Raw genomic sequence first — 18,912 nt, forward strand, 5'->3', positions numbered from 1 at the left:
ATGGTGACCCATTTGCAAATGATTGCATGAGTCAATGGATTTCAAAGATCTGAATTAAAGAACAAGATCCTTGAGATTTCTCTGCAATCTTAATCCTATGGATTTTTGTTACCTTGCAATAATCCCTCCCTAAGAACATACTGACATCTATCTATCTATCTATCTATCTATCTATCTATCTATCTATCTATCTATCTATCTATCTATCTATCTATCTATCTATCTATCTATCTATCTATCTATCTATCTATCTATCTATCTATCTATCTATCTAAAATACCTGGAAATAAAAAAAATGTTATGTTTCTCTAAAGTTATATTTGCCTATTGGTACTGTTAAATTGGATCAGAAGCAAAGAATTGGTTAATAAAGTGAGATTAAATACATAAAGAATATTTATGTAATTTAACATATTTAATTATTTTTATTTTTTTTCATATTTTTATTCATTTTGAGGAATACTTACAGTAATATGTTTTTGTGTGAGATGAGTAAATGCCTGCTCACATTTAGTCTAGAACTACAATAACCATCATGGTCACAGCGCACAACTCCTTATTCATGCATTATTCATGATTTCTCAACAGGAGGACAGGAGAGCTGTCAGTCAATAAACTAGAAAACAAAGTAACTTTATTAAGTAAGTTACTTTATTAAGTAATCTAATTACGTAGGTTACCCCCAACACTGGATGTGATGACACGGTTGATTATTTACATCTGCTGCATATGTATTTATGTTGTCAAATTCAAATTACAATTCCACATTGTGTTTGCCACTCCAATTTAAATCCAATTCAAATTCAACTCTGAATGGCACACAACCCCGCTCATCACTCAAATAACAACTAGGATCTTTTAATTGAAAACAGATTTCAAGGGGGGAAAGCAGATAGCCCCGCAGAGATGAGTTTCCATTTGCTGGATGTGTCTAGTTAAAAGCAAATGGAAAAATAGAGTAATCAAAAACATGAGCCCTGAGTCTCTAACTGATCTATTGTTGATGGTTCTTCAGATAAATGGATGACAGGTATTTGTTTGGTAGTGCCAACAAGTTCTCCACAGAGTGTTAGTGCTTAGCATAAGTTAGTCCAGATGTGAAGATTCATTCATAATCCAAACCCAACTACGTATGCATTTCATTCAAAGAAACAAGCAAGAGTTTTTTTAAACTCATCTTTGTATTTTTTTAATAGAATTTGCAACTTGCAAGTACACATTATAATAAACAGCGAACATCGACTTGTTTTAATTGTCTTTAAAGAGGTGTTTGAGAACATGATTTCCCTTTATAGGTCAGTCTGTCGTAGAGGATTCATGGGTAGTGTACCACCTTAATGAATGATCAGTTCAAAGCGTCATCAAATGTGTGATAAAAATACAATAAATACTGTACAACACAGGCCAACACAGAAATAGGATACTGTTCTTGCCATTAATGCAACAATGACCATGAAGCAATCTCTTCACAACAGCAACACCAGAAACACGGATAACATCACTCAAATATACATTTCAATAAATGTTAAATAAAGTGCCAGCCGTAGCATGTGCATATTCAGTCTGCATACACTTAAGAATAATATTTTAGGAAGTATTAAGTAGTTCCCCTGCAATAGTTTCCAAAAACAACAGCAACACGTTACATAAGCATCATATTAAGTATCACATTATAATATTCTCTTTACATTTGCTGGCTCATTCCCTTTTCTGATATTCTGACACTATTGAAGAACTAAATGAACACTGATTGTTTTGGAAAGATTTCCCCTGAGTTGGCAGTGAAATTGTGCCCATTCACCCATAAGTCTTGGGTGACCCTTAACTCATTTTGGTTCAGGACCCAGATTTTACATTGGATGGCACTTATATCGACGTAAAAACAGTGGGGTCCAAAGGTCTGAGACCACACTGAATATATGGGATTTAAAATCTATTAGGATTATATGTTCATGTTAAAACAAATCATAATTTTACATATGAATTAAGATGAATAATATGATTTTATACTATTTCTGGGGTAACCAAATAACCAAATGACATTGACCACATCAGCAATTTTTTGTACAAAGGGTCAGACTGAAGCACATAAGATGCTCTTTGGAACGTTATCAAATCACGCTGGATCACATGATCATCAGGTTTTGCACAAATGTGGATCTCAAGTCAGCTCGAGTTCTGCTGTCGTTAAAACAAAAGGGACACACCAAAATACTAATAAATTCTGAAATTCATGTTATTGTTCTGATAATAAAATTCGTATTAAAGCTGTATTAAATTATAAAAAAACACCACAAAAATAAAACCTTTTTCACTAGCATTGTCAGACGTTTGTACCCCACTGTATGTGATTGCAGCAGCAGCAACAACTCTTGTACAACAAAAAATACTGTATTAATCATTCCATTCATTTTCCACACTATTCCAAACATAAGAAAAGCTAGAGGCTTTGCGAACACAGTTACGGCAATGCGTCCCACAACACAAGACTGGCTCTACACTGCACACTTATGCGGCTGGCCGGGGTTTTTATTGATTAATTTATTTTAATAGGATTAAGCACCACAGCAGGACGGTAAGAGAGAGGACGGATAGTAATTTGGTGATTTAATATTCTCTGGCCTCCTCCAATTCATTCATGAAAATATCCTGTTGGGGGTTCTCCGTGCAATGCAAGCCATTATTGGGTGGGCGGACTGCATGAAACCTGCTCCAGTCTCCTTTGCACAGTATCCAAGGCATTACATCCACCTTGAAATGCAGCTCTGGAGAGAACTCTGTGCTTATTAGGTTGGGGGTTCCTGCCCCCTTGCCCCTTGTAATTAGATGCTTGTTATCATCATAGCAACAATGCTGGGCAGCCAGAGTGGTGCCATCTTTAGACAGGCTGGAACGCAGGCAGGACTGTGCCGAGGGCTTGTAGATGTCCAGTCGTTCTTGTGGGCCGCTAGCATCCCTCCATTGGAAGGTTCGGTCATGCTCTGCATCCAGCAGACTGACTATATTGTTGGAGGCTTCTGAAGGATAGCTGCACGGGCAGCTGGGTAATTCAGTCAATACCTGCTGCAGGTAACGCTGAAGAAACTCACTCTTACAATTTAACCACTTCTCACAGCTGTCAACATCTGCAAAACAACCAAACCCAAAAAGATTATACATTAGTAAAATCAACGATAGCAAAGTGCCATTTGTCTAACAGTAGTTTATGCCCATTTCAGCTATGGGCATGAATGATGAAGCATTATTTAATGTGATCCTATAGGGTTTTTTCTCGGTTATATAATGTAAAATGTTTGATGTTATATTATGTAATGTTCAACTTTTGATGTAACTTTTGTATATGATGATGTGGAGTTAATGATGTTTTCGTTCATTGAGTGTGATTGGTATTTGATGGATCTTCGCAGTGACTGGTCATGATTACATCATTCTAAATGTGATTGAGCTTGAACAGTATGTTGCATATGCCTGATGAAGTTATATAGGTATAAACTAAAAGCATTTACCAGTGCCAAAGGGTTCTGTACCATTCTCCATCTCAAATGGAAAGACATGAGCCACACTGTTCCAATCATCTAAAAAAAAAAACAGCATTAACATTAAATCACATGAAAATGAGTTTGAATTAAAAAAAAAGAACAGGCACATTTTTGAGTACTGAAGTAACCTGGGCATGGGACAAGGTCACAGCTTCGGGACTCAGTGGATGTGCAGAAATCTCCACATGAACGTGAGCGAGTCTGATTGCCATGGCCACAAGTGACACCACAGGGACTCCATGCGCTCCACTCTTCCTCTGCTTCTTCTAAGAGGAAAAGACTAATGAGTTTAAACATGTTTGTGTGGTTACTAAGACAAGCATCCATAATGCTCATATAGGTTCTGAACAAAACCCCTAACCTTAAGTACTGTTCAGTGATCTGATCATAACAATTACCATTACTATTTCCACCTGGCATTAAAATCATTTCCGATGCATTGCCTGTGACCACTTGTGTTCTCAAGACAACCCTGCTTATTTAGTTTCTGACAACCTCCATATGGGGCTTCAGTGATCCGATCAACAAAAAACTGATGCTAATGCAATCAAATTTATCACTTAGCAGTGGCCTAGCAATCACTCCAGCAATGTCTTATTTACATTTATGCATTTGGCAGATGCTTTTATCCAAAGCAACTTACATTGCATTTCAAGGTACACATTTACATTCTTATCAATTCTTGCTTTCCCTGGGAACCAAACCCATAACATTGGCACCACAAGCACCAACGCTCTACTGTCTGAGCTACAGGAAAGCTTGTGTGTTATCAATAATCCCAGCAAATGCATAGCAACACACAAATTAAATTAAATTAAATTAAAATCACATTTATTTGTATAGTCCTTTTTACAATACATTTCATTTCAAAGCAGCTTTACATAAAATTAATGTGTCTACATTACAATTTAGAGTAAATTAATATCAGACGTGACCGTATCCAAGTAAGTCAATGTCTGAAATGTCCAGTTCTACCATAATACAAAACAACCACTCGCTACTTAAAGATACCACCCCAAGAACACTTTAGCACAGGAGCATCCTGGAAAACACCACCAACAACACTCGAACACCATGATGGCAACATTTCAATGGACAAACACCGGTAAAGTGAGTAGGTAAGCCTAATATAGCCTCCAAAAAAGGAGAACAGGCCTCAAATAGTTGATTAGCTTTTAGCTTTGGGGGAGATCTCAAAATGCTCTTTATCAAAAGCAGACTGTAGATAACAAATTAAACAAGGACAACAGATGTATTCTTCCTTCTTCTGTAATGAAGAGTATAGATTAGAGACTTGCTTGTTTAAATATTTAACTTGAATTTGGGTGGGGTGCCAATGATATTGCACACACAGTGATGGCACCCTGATTACAGACAGACTAGGGAATGATGAAAAGGAGGCGTAGGCTCAGCGACTATTCTAACTGGCTTTGTAGAAGTGCCAAACTCCGAAACCCACAACAGCCACAGGGTTAGACTTATATCAGAAGTTAATCAAAGCAGAAACAGCCACTAAATCCAGAGGGTCAAGATTGGGATGGTTAGCATCAGCAGTTACCCCTGCTGGAGTCAAGAACATTTTGAACAGGCTAACTTTTTAAGGGTCCTCTATTCAGTTCTTGATTATACAAATATATTTTGTCAATTTTTCCATGTTCTTCTAGCTCAGTTGTAGCAGCTAAGCAACTTCTAACAGATAGCTTTCTCCTGTTATATTAGACTAGAAATGTTCCTTCTTATCTGTGAATATCATTTCTGCCCCATCACACTGATCTGAATGTTTTATGAGAATCTGGTCTAGATTGAGGCCATCCTTAATCTCCATCATAATGTCTTTCCATGACCCCTCAAATTGAATCCCTGTCCCATTTCATCCTTGTCTCCAATGAAACAAGACTGCACAGCTACAGGGCAAAGTGCACAATTCCCACCACAAAACAGACATGTCCTAGAGAGAAAAACAAAAAAGCAACAGAGGCGTGATGTTATGCATGGCCTTGAAAAGCCTAGGATTCTTGAACAGGCTTAAAAGACCCAGCCGCTCTGGACTGGACGGGGGTGGAGGGGATTTTAGGGGGTGGAGGGGGTGCAGGGTCTGGGGCCCAACCCGCGGGACATAAAAAGTAAACGGATGACCCCTCTCACTCTGTGTTCCCGATCTGTGCTCTAATTGAACACAAGCATGGGCTTATTTGTCCAAGAGAACGTACTCACGCTGCCATTAGTGAGCGGATCGGGCTCGTCTTCAAACAGCGGTCTTCTCCACAGAGAGGAACCAGTGTCTACTTCAAAGGTCCGACACTCACAAATACCCCGTGGCTGGCTGAAAGTTTAGTCCGAATTAATGCTGTGAAACACTCCTTACCAGCTTGCTCTACCCTCCCTTCCCAATCTCTATATCTCTCTTTCCCTTCAACTACTCTTAAAATCACCTTTATCTGACTGCTGGCAATCCAGCTTTCTTAAATTCTCCCGTTCCTCCATCTTCATCTGCTTAAAGTTCTGATTGTGCAAATTCTGGTCTTGCTTTTTTCTCCATTCCAGTTTTATTCAAATACTGGTTTCACAAGTTCGTTTGCCCATATAATCTTTAAGCTATTAATAAACATATTTGGCTTGCTGTCCGCAGTAGAGGGGCTCGAGGAAGCAGCTTCAACTCAAACTTAGATACACCCCCAAAGATATCTGATATGCCAAAGTCGCTGATGCCGGAGCAAGGTGACCGGCGGCCTATATGCTCCGGCAGTTAATTGAAACTTTAGATGGGCTCATTTCTCACAAAATTAGGAACTTAACTTAGTTCAAACAGTCTTACTTCTAAAGGCTGTGTGTAGAAACAGCTAATATATAAGAGAGCACTCACCATAGTGGCTTTGAGTCCATGGGCTTTCCCAATTGCCATCTGTCTTGCCCAGACCACTAGGGAGGGGCTCCCCGCTGTCATACTCCAGTGCGTAGTCGTCCTCTTCCTCCACTGCTTGGCCAGTACCATCCTCCCCTGAATCTGCATCCGTGTAGCCCCAAAATAAAGGCCAGAAAAGTTTCTTTCCACCTAGCCATTCTACAGTAGAGGAGGGAGAAGATGTGGGCCAGTCATTGCTCCATTCTCTAACCAGATCCCTCTCCACTTCCATAGGGGGGTCATCCAACACCTCAATGGTGACCTACAACCGAAGAAGCAAAGTATGCAGGGATTCAAAGCATTGAAACATTGGGCATTATTTTAAGAACTTATAACACACAGCTAATAAAGGCAACAAAGACAAATCATTCTGCATGAGGAATGCCTAGCTTCTAGTCTGGAGAACAGTCAGTGGCAGTTAGTTTCAGCAGTGACTCACCAATCGAGTCTCTTGATTTGAGCTCAGGCTCAATATCAAATCAAGCAGAATTACTTCCTCCTTATCTCAAGATGAGATTACTTATTACACTTAATTACATCCTATGAGGAGTGATGACTCACTATGGATGCAGATGAATCCACTTTAGATTAGACAGGATTAGACATAGCCTCAGAGAGGAGAAACCCTGTAATGGATTATTAAATCCGGCCCTGCATTTTTGACTTGCTCTGCTCAGTCACCAAAAGTTTTGGAAGAGGGACTCACTAACATAAAACATTTCACAGAAATGACTACTAACTTGAGATGTGTTCTCTTGCATGCTCTCACCTGAATGTTTGGGTTTTGGGAGCCAATGTCAGCATTTGCCAGGTCTGGAAAGTTTTTGAGGTCTAGAACAAAGGGTTTTGTTTCTTCCTCAGGCTCAGGCTGTGGCAGGACACTTGTAGAGTGATGCTGGAGCCACCTGTGTTGGTGGGGATGTGAGTCTGCCAAATCACTCTGGACCTGGTTCTGCTGGTAGAGGAGATTATGGTCGTTGCTAATGTCTCTCAAATATGTCTGTGGATGTGTCTGATGAAAAAAACATAACATGCAACAATAAATCCTAACTGCACCTGCATTTCAGCATTTCGGAACATCTTTAGTGACCTTCACTTGAAAAATACAGAGAAGTCTTGCACATGGTGAGTTGACAATGACTTTGCACCATTAGAGGTATAACTCTCAAGCGAAAAGGATCACATGTTCCCTAATGAAAAAAGTATAATGAGTTAACTTGTACCCAATTATCACTGTGATGTTGCTTATGCTCTTGGCCGGTTCTCGTTTGGGGGAACTGTAAATCTTTCTCAGAACCAGTGTCTACTGATTAGAGAGCCATCAAACTCCATCAGAACTCTTGCTTTGCTCACGGATGTGAGTTAGAGAGGTGCTGATTTGGTTTTACAGGTTCATTCTCAGTGAGCAATGTGCGATATTGGGGGTTTTGGACGCCTGTAGGAAGCTGTTACGATCACAGTGTGATTGCTTCTTTGGCCTTTGTGGTGAATCTCACGCTATTTAATTAATGCATTTAATTAATTGTAAAATAAATAATGTAAAAAATAAGGCCTGTTCTTACATTTTGGCCTGTTCCATGCATTGCTAAATGTTGCCATGTTTTTTTAGTGGTAGAGCGTTTTAACCAACTGGTTACATATGAGTAAATCAGAGGTGTCAAAAGTCTAATTTTTGGATTCTCAGGGGTATTTGATCTTCTATGTTAGACTTATTCTCAATGTTATCTGGTCTTCTCTTCCTGGAAGTCTCAACAAGAGGGGCCAGGTGAAAGAGTAGTCGCTGTTACTCAGCATTTAATTTCCTAAGTGTTCAGAATGGAAACCAAATCTCTACTTACATCCTTAGTCTGCCTGGGGCCATCTCTTGTCTTTGTCTGTATTGTTAATTCATTGTAAAATCGTTGGTGGAATGTGGCCTGTGCTGCCAGTGGGCTTTCTCACCATTACGGACATATGGCATGAATTCCAGACCCAGAAACAAAGCTTATGCGCTAGCAAAAGACCATGCAATACACACACAGCCTCTATTGAGCTCTATGGTGAGACACATGGACACAATCAGCTCACACACTTTATGTTGGGGCATTGGGAAAGCAGTCGGTGGTGCAGCATAGATTTATGTGACCTCCAATATCAAAGTCCCAGGACCACGCCATTTCCAAACCAGTGAAGAAAAACAATAAACTAAGACCCCCCATTCCCTTTCCCTTTGGCGACCCCTGCCCCACATGTAAAAACAAAAGAGACATTTAGTAATACAAAACTGAGTAGCAGGACCTTTCTTGGAGAGGTTAGACATGGCCCCCGTGTGCACACACACAAGATCAAGGAGACCAGAATGCAGGAAATTCCACATTAACACAGAAGAGGGGCTAAAAAAACAATTTAGGAGCTGAACTATGACCCTGTGTGAGAGTGAAACTTGTTTTTTAAAAAGTATTATGTAAGGCCTCACTATTGTACTGCTCTACTGTATGGGACCTCTCTCTATTCTGGCCCCCTTTGCATGGTGACATAATAAAAAAAAATACATATTGTTTTGAATATATTGGTCTATAAACAGAAAAAAACATGTTTGATGAGTAAGAAACTTAATATTTTTTCGCAGACCTCAAGATATAGTCACTTAAGATTTGTATTAGTGGGACAACATGTGCAACTCTCACCTGTGAGAGTTAACCTGTGGTTAAGAGTCAAGAGAACCAAGATATTCCTCCAACCAATATATTCAAGATATCTGCCACATTTACACAATGACCCATGGCAAATGATCACTCAATAATATAAACAGATTATTCAAAAAGGCACATGGTGATCATTTTTAAATGGACAACCATTTTACCAAGTTGTGGTAGAGTAAAAAAATACTGAAAACTGTTGAAATGATTGGATAGTTGGATCATCGTTTGCTGTTGGTACATCTTATATGAGTGACATGTCCCGTCATCAGAGAAGAGATGCAATTGCAAGAGGGAGGGGAAGTTATTTTTATTAAAGATTATGGCACAGGAATTTTAATAAACAATTATTTATTACATTTATATAATAAATACCGCAATATTCAATTAAACAAAAAACAGAATTGACCATTTGGTGACTTGAAATTACAGTTTTTCTCAATTGCTTTGGCTCAGTTCTCAAATGTTTTTTTTATTTCCCAAAACATTAAGTTCAGATCTATGAACAATTCGCTTCTTCCTCACATCAGATTGGAATTTCTTATTGATTTGAGCAAATTGCAAATGCTTTGGCACATGTGTGCAAAGAGTACATACAACTGTCTGCAGTTTGGACAACAAATAATTGCATATGGCTTGTTGATCAAAACTGATGACTCGATTCTCACTTACACTGTCAAACACTTCAGAACTTCTCAGACATTTTTTATTGTGTAAGCCATCACATTCAAAACTATCTATTCAATTATCATAATTAGTATACATGAATGTATATTCCAAAATATATCTGACATTGACATTGTTTGTAATGTTTGCTAAATTGGCACATGACCTCTAATTGCATTCGCAATCTAATTGCAAATTACCTCTAATATGAATCAACCATTTAACCATTACACCAATCAACTTTGGGAGTATATATATATATATATATATATATATATATAGATTGCCCACAGCACATTCACTGCTGTAGAAGTTTTTGAGAATGGAGGACGTTCACAACCCTGAACTGCAGCAACATGCTCATGGAAGAGCAATTGGAAGGCGTGTAAGAATACGTGGTGGTGGTAGAGGAAGAAATAATCGAGGAACAGGTGGAAATAGAAGAGTCAGAGTCTCTGATGATATCAGAGCCACACTTGTGGATATATATATATATATAATGACACACACACACACACACGCGCGCGCCAGAGTCGCCATTGGCAATGTTAGCATCCTTACACAAATATGAAATGTAAAGTGATTCTTGTTACTCTTGTCAGTTACTTACCGTAACATGTACAGTAAATACACTTGTATTGTGTATATACACATGAAGTACAAAAATAAACACTGTAAAAATACAAATGTTCATACACTTTTTTTTCTATTGACTTTTCTCAACAAATATGAGACTTGTTTACAGTAAATCCTTAAATTTCATGGTTGACTGTTGTGGTGAAAAAACAACTAAACATTTTGACCAGTGTGGGTCACACAATGACAAAAATACTTTAGATTTTGGTGGCCTTGGCCAAATTATTGACACAATAACTAGGTTTTGAAGCATGAATTAAATGTTTTGGGTGAGTAACTACATTTTGCAGACATGCTATAAAGTTTTGAAGTTCCTGCAAACAGTTGTGACATTTGCACTCACAGTTTAGAGAATGTTAAGACTGTTTCGAAAAATGTGCCAAAGCAATTGAGAAAAACTGTTATATAACTTGCACTATTTGGGTTTAAAAATTACTTAATGTTTCATATAGGCTAAAAGTTTCTTCAACTATAGGCAGTTTTGTCTCTGTGTAACTCTTTTCACAATCATTAGATCATTTCTCTGCTAACAATGTCCAACTGTGGATGTTGATCAGAGGACAATTCTATATATTTTTTTCTGAATAAACATATGTTCGTAAATGAGAAGTTTGTAAATGAGTAGTTGGAATAAAATGGTTAGACTTATTTGTCATGCTATGGTTAATTTGGTAACACTTTACAATAAATTTTCATTCGTTAACATTAGTTAGTTAACATGAACTAAGAATTAACAATACTTCTGCAGCATTTATTGGACATGTTTCATTCTTTGTTTAGATTGTTTTAATTTTTCTAATTGATTTTATTTGGAGATTTTGTATAGACTATAAGACGGAAATCTAAGTCTTAAACACGGGTAAAACAATAAAATGTACATACAAATTCGAAAATTGCAAAAATAAATGATAAAGGCACGATTTTTTGTTGTTAAAATCAACCCCTGTGACATTGAAGAAGAATCCTAAAACGTGATCAGTGATTTTAGCTCCACTTGTAGCCTACTCACCTCTCCGGAACCGCCGTGTCTGGATCTCTGGTGTCTCACAGGGAAGCTGCTCGCTCCTTCTATCCAGACAGCCAGAAGCACACTTAAAAGCACCAAGACACTTTTACGCACTCTTAGCATTTTGCAGAGTTGCGTGTCTGTCCACTAAATACCGCTAAAATAAAGTCTTAAACGTGCACTCGTTACTTAAGAAGCTCTGCGCTTTTCCCTCCTGGAAAAGATCTTCTTCAATGCGCTGTTCGTCATCTTCATCCAAACTTCATTAAAACTCGCACCGGTATTAACATTTTATATATTCAAATAGATAACCCTCGCCTGTTCATGCCTTCAAAAATACTTTAATGTGACTCGAAACGTCTTGTTGCACTGTTTTCTGCCATAGACTGATCGTCTCAGTTTAAATAGCGACTGCAGTTCTCCCTCTCTTCATCCCGCACCAGTGCATCCTTTCAACTATCACAAAACTTTGTCTTCTCTTATTCTACAAGATGTCAGAGTCATTGCTGAAACATTACTATGGTAAATGGTATCAAGTGCCAAAAGAGAAGTGTATAGAGCTGAGCTGTAAAGCTGAGTGCGCACGCAGCAGTGGCATAGCCGCAGGACGGTCCAATGATCTCCAGAGGGGTCAGCAATCTCAGCATGGGAGGAGAATCGTTTCCTCGCATGTGACAGAACCAGTGATGTTCATGTATCTGTGTGCGAGTATGAAGATTAATTTCCGTTCAGGTGAGAAAGTGATTGTCCCCCACTCAGAACTGAATTAACAGGGATAGTTCACCCCCAAATTAAAATGCTGTCATTATTTACTCACACTCAAGTTGTTCCAAACAGGTATGAATTTGTTTATTCTGCTGAACACAAACTTTTTTGAAGAATGTTGGTAACCAAATAGTTGATGGGCCCCATTGACTTTCATAGCATGGAAAAAATACTATGGAGGTCAATGGGGTTCATCAGCTGTTTGGCTATACCCATATTCTTTTGTGTTCAACAGAAGAAAGAAACTCATACAGGTTTGGAACAACTTGAGGGTGAGCAAATGATGACAGAAGTCTCATATTTGGGTGAACTATCCCTTTAAGAATGCCTTTTAAATTCCAATTAATTTCCTAAGTTTGAACTAAATTTAATTTGTGGTAGCAAACAGGATGTAGAATGCATGACTTGTAGCCTTTGGCTTTACATTTAAGAAAGTATAATTTGAATGAAATGAAATTTAAAGAAATGTAAAAAGAGGAAAAAACACCTGCTTGCAAGTGCATTCAAGATTCTTTAAATTAGTCATGAAAGTAACTTTTTATTTCGATGGTCCACTTTAAGAAGAATAAACAACGTTATTGTCATTGTATGCACACAGTAGTACACAACAACGGAATGGGGTTAGCAGCTCTAAAAGATGACCAAAACAGTAGGCCTAAATAATAATACATAACTAGTAGAATACCAATAAAAAATAAAAAGAGTAGTGCAGCCACAGTATAGTGTTATAAGTGCAAGAGTAGCCTACTTTAAAACAACATCCGTTTGACATGTATGTTCGTAATTGTGAACAATGTTCAGAGTAAAACAGTATAAACAGTATATTATGATGGTAAACAGTATAAACACTGATGCAGCAGCAGTATATTGTTATAAAGTGATATAGTGCAAGAGGCAGTACCTTAGCAATACAGCATTGCACATATGTTCATAAATTGTAAATAATGTTCACTGTCATTTGCCATAATCTGTATGTTAACAGTACGCATTAGCAGAAAATGTGGGTGATTAGTTACATGTTCTTCTCAGATTGGTTTAGAGTGGCCACCGCAGCTGTGCATGTTTTACTTGTGCAGTGGCATTTGTGGTTCAGGTAAGGTCCTCTGTAATGTAAACACCCAGGAAACGGATGCTATAATTCCCTCCTGGGATCTCCTAAAGTCAATAATGAGCTCCTTGGTCTTTCCAGTGTTCAGAGATTGTTCTTCAAATACCAATCTGCCAAATTCTGTGCCTCCTCTATAAGCTTTTTCGTCATTATCCATGATCAGCCTCACTACAGTTGTGTCATCCGCAAACTTCACTATATTGGTGTCGTCAGATGCAGGAACACAGTTGTGGGAGAAGAGGGAGTACAGGATGGGACTCAGCACGTACCCCTGTGGTGTGCCAGTGCTCAGAGTGATAGTGGATAATTAATAGGGGCTCAGTCTCGCTACCTGGGAGCGTTCTGTCAGGAAATCTTGAATCTTAATGCAGAACAGTGGGCTCAGGCCTAGCTGGTGGAGTTTTAAGGTCAGTTTGCAGGGGATGGCAGTATTAAATGCAGAGCTATAGCCTGTGAACAGCATCCATACATACGTGTTGTGCTCTGGATGATTCAGAGCCGTGTGGACAGCCAGGGATATAGCGTCCTTTGTGGACCTGCTCACTTTAAATGCAAACTGATCTGAGTCGAGTGAGGCAGGTGTGTGTCTTTGATGTGCGAGAGTACAAGTCTCTTAAAAAACTTAATCGCTACTGGAGTGAGGGCCACTGGCCGATAGTCGTTCAGAGAGGTGATTGTGGAGGAGAGCAGGTGCACTCTTGTAATCCGCAAGAGCTCTGATCCTTTGCCACACACAGAACTAGGCTACTGAAGTGGGCCAAAACACGTTGTCTATAGCTGGCTTGCTTTTGCTTTTTAATGCCCTTCTATGGGCTCACCCAATTTAAATGCATCATTGCATCATGTAGTGAAGGGGGCGTGGTTCAGCGAGGTCTGTAAGGGGAGAGCGGGGGTGGAGCCGAGCGTAAGTAAGTAGGTCAAGTGCAAAATGACGAACACCTGTTTCTGATTGCAGTGGTCGGCGTGGGGAGACCGGATAAAAGCCGGCTGGTGCGAGAGATCGAGAGAGAGACTGGGATCTCGTGCGCACGTGGACTGAGTTGGACACAGAACTGTTTGCTTTGTTGAATCAATGTGCTAAAGTTTATCTATGGTGAAGGCGCTCGTGATCATCTTTTATTTTCTGTTCCAAACCTGAATAAAGTGTACGAGACACCGACCCTTGTCTTCCATCCTCAGTATATTGAACCTTGAACTTTGTTACACATACTCTTAGAGGGTTTTTTATCTCTTTGTTCATCCACCGTTTCTGATTAGCATACCACTTTATCGTCTTCTCCACTGTTACATTTCCTACACAGGCTGATCTACGGAAAGTGCTCCACAAATTCTATCAGTATGATTAAAATCTCCTGCTATTATGAAGGCTCTGTTCGGGTGAGCATCCGACGCAGTGGCGTCATGCCCATTCAAAGTGAGATGAATTTCTGTTCAGTGAGGAGATTTTTCCTCCCTGGTAATTTTTTTGTCACAACTTTATTCCTATTATGCTCCATAATTACGAGCGTAGCGCTCTAGAATCTTTGCTGTGTAGGCCTAGTATGTTCAAGCAACTCACTCTCTCACGTTGAACTGGCAATGTTTTACAGATGGTCTTGAAGTGGTAAGTGGGCAAAGTAACAAATCGGCATTGAATTAGTTATCGGAAGATATTAAAAGGTAGTGGGATTATTTGTGGTTAACCTGGAAATTTTAACTTGATCAAAAAGTTATGGATTTGATATTAGCTGCGAATTCAGAGCATTAACTTTGTTAGTTCACCCAAAAATGAAAATTAAGTCATTAATTACTCACCCCCATGCTGTACCAACCCCGTAAGACCTTCGTTCATCTTCGGAACACAAATGAAGATATTTTTGATTAAATCTGAGAGGTGGATCACTGCTACATAGGCTGCCTGAGGGAATGAAACTTGACGGCCCAGAAAGTCATTAAAGAACATGTTTAAATATTCCATGTGCCTACAGTGGCTCAAAAGATTTCCACGACGCATGCGCGAGAACTGAGAAGAGGACGTTCTTCTTCTAATACTTCTTGTTCAGTTCTCGCGCATGCGTCGTGGAAATCTCTTGAACTCTCGTCTCAGGCCCACAAGGAAGAAAAGGAATAGTCGAATAAAGTCGTTATTTATGTGTTTTTTTTCCGGAAAAAAAGTATTCTCGTCGCTTGATAAACTTATAGTTGAGCCACTGTAGGCACATGGAATATTTAAACATGTTCTTTAATGACTTTCTGGGCCGTCAAGTTTCATTCCCTCAGGCAGCCTATGTAGCAGTGATCCACCTCTCAGATTTAATCAAAAATATCTTCATTTGTGTTCCGAAGATGAACGAAGGTCTTACGGGGTTGGTACAGCATGGGGGTGAGTAATTAATGACTTAATTTTCATTTTTGGGTGAACTAACCCTTTAAGTGTACATTAGTAAGTGTAACGTTATCGATAGCTAGCCTAGTCTAACCGTAAACTAGTTGGCTAACGTTACTGCCTGCCATACAAAGCCAATAAGCCATAGTAGGTTAAATGTCCAAGTTACTATCTTTTCTGTTAGCTCATAAATTACTCTTTACAAGTTCCTTCTTTAAAATATAATAATGAGCAGTGTGATTCAATGATTTTACTAAAGTAATGTTACATATTCTACATTTGATTTGATTACTTTTTTACATTTGTCAAATATTAAGCATTTTCAAATAAACGGGGTAGTGTTAACCTTATTCAGCACTGAAATCGGTCAAACTTCTTTCAAAGTCCTTCATCACATATTAATATTAAAATAACTTAATTTTAGAGCACCACAAAGTCAGACCTCAGCACCTTTATGTACCTTTAATGTAAGATCGTTCTTAGGTCACATACCAATTTAAAATCATAACATAAAAACTGCAATGGTACTGTTTTTAAAATAATGTGTAGGCCTAAGTGTACAGTAAGTGTGTGTGTAAACATGCTTTAATGAAGTAGACTTCAAAAGCTTTTGAATTTGAACTTACAGTTCTTTCATCAACCTGTCTTTTACATAAACTTACAAAATAGATACTTTAACTTAGTCTTCAGATAGAGGAGGGTTGCTGCTAACTCCGTTAAGGTATTTCTGTCCCTCCCAAACTGCATTGCAATGGTATGTTTAGCAGCCAGAATTTAAAAATTTTCAGGGGGAGAATCCCCCTGACCCCTCCTAATATGATCCATATCACCGTCAGAAAACAATTGCAACATCTCAGATTGTGCCCCCCCAGAATTTTGGCTTGCATGACGCCCCTGATCCGACGCTTACTAATGACTGAATATAGTGGTGCTAGCGCCTGCTTAGCATTGGCTTGTGTAGAAATGTAAACAGCTACAATGACGACAACAGAGAAATCCAGCGGTAGATAAAACACTCCACATTTCAACATGAGATACTCCAGATCTGTTGAGCAGTAGCTCTCGAGTGCAGTGCGGTTGATACACCAGTCATTTAGACATTCAACTAACTATAAGTAACTTTGTCTTTGCAACTACATGTTATTGTCAACTGTAATTAGAGTGTATTAATAGACTGTCTGCTGAATATCTGCTTACACTTTATTTTGAAGCTCCCCCAACAGACATTCTACTGACTATAACTTTCCAGGTACATGTCAACTTATTCTACAAGCTGACATAACGTTGCAAAGATACTTATAGTTAGTATTTTCTAAAGTGGACCATCAAAATAAAGTGTAACTGCCATAAATATGTAAAATGTGTATTACGGTACATATTTATGGTTGATTCATTGTTCCACCAGACAGTTGACAGTAACCATTGACTTCCATAGTAGGATAAAAAAATACAATGGAAGTTAATGGTCACTGTTAATTAACTGCTAATTCTGAGATCTGATAATTACTTTGGCTTTTGTAAAAAACAAACACTTTTTTAACTGTTCAAGATATGTTTTTTAATTATCTTCAGAAACAAATAGACAGTCACTTTCAACAAATGCCAGTTGTTTTTACACAGACGAGTCTGACAATGATAGCATGTATATTTGATTTAAAAAAAAATCCAACTCATAATGGATAAGAAACAAACAAACAGGGAAAAAACTGTGGAATGCCCTTTGGTTTCAGTCGAACGCAGTTCAGTGGCATTACTTTCATTTATAGAGGCTGCTTATAGCGCATATGCCAACGTCATATCTGCATCTCTTAACAGTCATCAGTAGCTCTGAGGTCATAGAGGTCCCACTTACATACATCTGCAGTCAGACATATTTAGAGCTGCCTTCCGATTAAGAACAAAACTTCAGAAAAAAAAGTGTAAAAAAAAAGTGTAAAAAAAAAAGTACATCCGGCGGGCATTCATAAGCCAAATCATCATACATACATTACAGACTTCACAATGCTCTTCATATCAGTGACCCGTATTTAAAACTTTTGTTAGAACACAAGACAGGTTTAAATTATAGATTATATAAAATAGATTATCTTAAATCTTAATGTTAAAATAGCAACATGAACATCTTTTCACTGCTGTCTGTTAACAGCAGACATAATGAAATGTTGAATGAACAATGTCAGCCTAATTCTGTTGGCTCAAAAAAGATTTCTTTTTGAAATGCCCCGGCTAAGATATCAAAGCGGTAATCATGAGAAATGCAAACCGTAACAGATATTCAAGACAGACATAAAGGCACTTTCCACAAATAGAGTACAAATATTGGCCTGAAACTCTAAAACAATATACAGTATAAAAATGAGGAAAGGAAAACACTTTACAGATGGTGAGTGAAAGGCAGTTTGTGTATTTAAGCCAATTACCAAAATTTGGAACATGTATAAATATAGTTTAATATACCCAATTTGTGTGATTGTTATTTTCTAGCTATATATATATATATATATATATATATGCATGTATACACACACACACATACAAATTGACAATTCGTTACTAATATGTCAGCACATTTTCGTTCTCAGTACATCATGCACACAATGGAATTACTTGTTGTCTGGTTTTACTAAATCGTGGCCACGTTGTAATATTTTGTTCCCTTGTTTTGGTTAAATCAAAATTAGAGAGCAAATAAGGAGGAGGATACAGATGAGGGACACTAAACTGTACCCTATTTGTAGAAAGTACCACAATTCAAATTAAGATAAAACATCATAGCTTTTCATAATAGAAAGCTTTGATGAAACTAAACAATTAACTTATACAGAGGAATACTAACATTCTCTAAGACATCACTAACTCAATGCAATGAAATGTGCATTTTGAAAAAGATTAAGATTTGGAGACCTAAAAGACCAAAGCTAATATTTTAAATGCAGATACACTGCAATGTATTAATAAATGTATCAATATATTTATGGATATATTTATATGGATATGAACTCATATTCTTATTTACTTAAGCTATAAGTTTAGCCATAATAAATTCTCTCCTTCAGAAGTGTACATATAAAGCTTATTTCTCATTAAAAGATGACACTTTCTAAAGGTGCCATTTCTGTGGTCATTGTTTTTCTGTACACTGCAAAAATCATTTTCATAATCAGGATTTCTGTCTTGTTTTCTAGCAAAATCAAAATCTCATTATAGTTAATTTTCCCTTTCCTTAAAGACCAATTTAAAGCAAAAT

At 38.0% G+C, this 18,912-nt stretch overlaps 1 protein-coding gene across 1 annotated transcript; it reads right to left on the reverse strand.

Moving 5' to 3' along the window:
- Positions 1 to 1,162: 1,162 nt before the first annotated feature.
- ism2b (isthmin 2b) lies at positions 1,163 to 12,041 on the reverse strand. The gene is made up of 6 exons (XM_077220822.1): positions 11,431 to 12,041; positions 7,211 to 7,453; positions 6,403 to 6,703; positions 3,668 to 3,805; positions 3,507 to 3,575; positions 1,163 to 3,125 (listed from the first exon to the last, which is right to left on the reverse strand). Exons 1-6 carry the CDS (start codon positions 11,548 to 11,550, stop codon positions 2,608 to 2,610), a joined length of 1,389 nt encoding a protein of 462 aa, XP_077076937.1. The 5' UTR covers positions 11,551 to 12,041; the 3' UTR covers positions 1,163 to 2,607.
- Between the last annotated feature and the right edge of the window lie 6,871 nt (positions 12,042 to 18,912).

Source organism: Siphateles boraxobius, unplaced genomic scaffold, assembly GCF_051911475.1.
Source record: "Siphateles boraxobius isolate OS27281-9 unplaced genomic scaffold, OSU_SipBor_1 8, whole genome shotgun sequence".
NCBI lineage: Eukaryota > Metazoa > Chordata > Actinopteri > Cypriniformes > Leuciscidae > Siphateles > Siphateles boraxobius.

Excerpts from the sequence above, each read along its gene's own strand:
- ism2b (XM_077220822.1), bottom strand. The coding sequence starts at position 11,550 with ATGCTAAGAGTGCGTAAAAGTGTCTTGGTGCTTTTAAGTGTGCTTCTG. Across the intron at positions 6,704-7,210 it reads CCCAAAACCCAAACATTCAG|GTCACCATTGAGGTGTTGGA; the intron begins GTGAGAGCATGC and ends CTTCGGTTGTAG. Across the intron at positions 3,576-3,667 it reads TGACCTTGTCCCATGCCCAG|ATGATTGGAACAGTGTGGCT; the intron begins GTTACTTCAGTA and ends TTTTTTTTTTAG.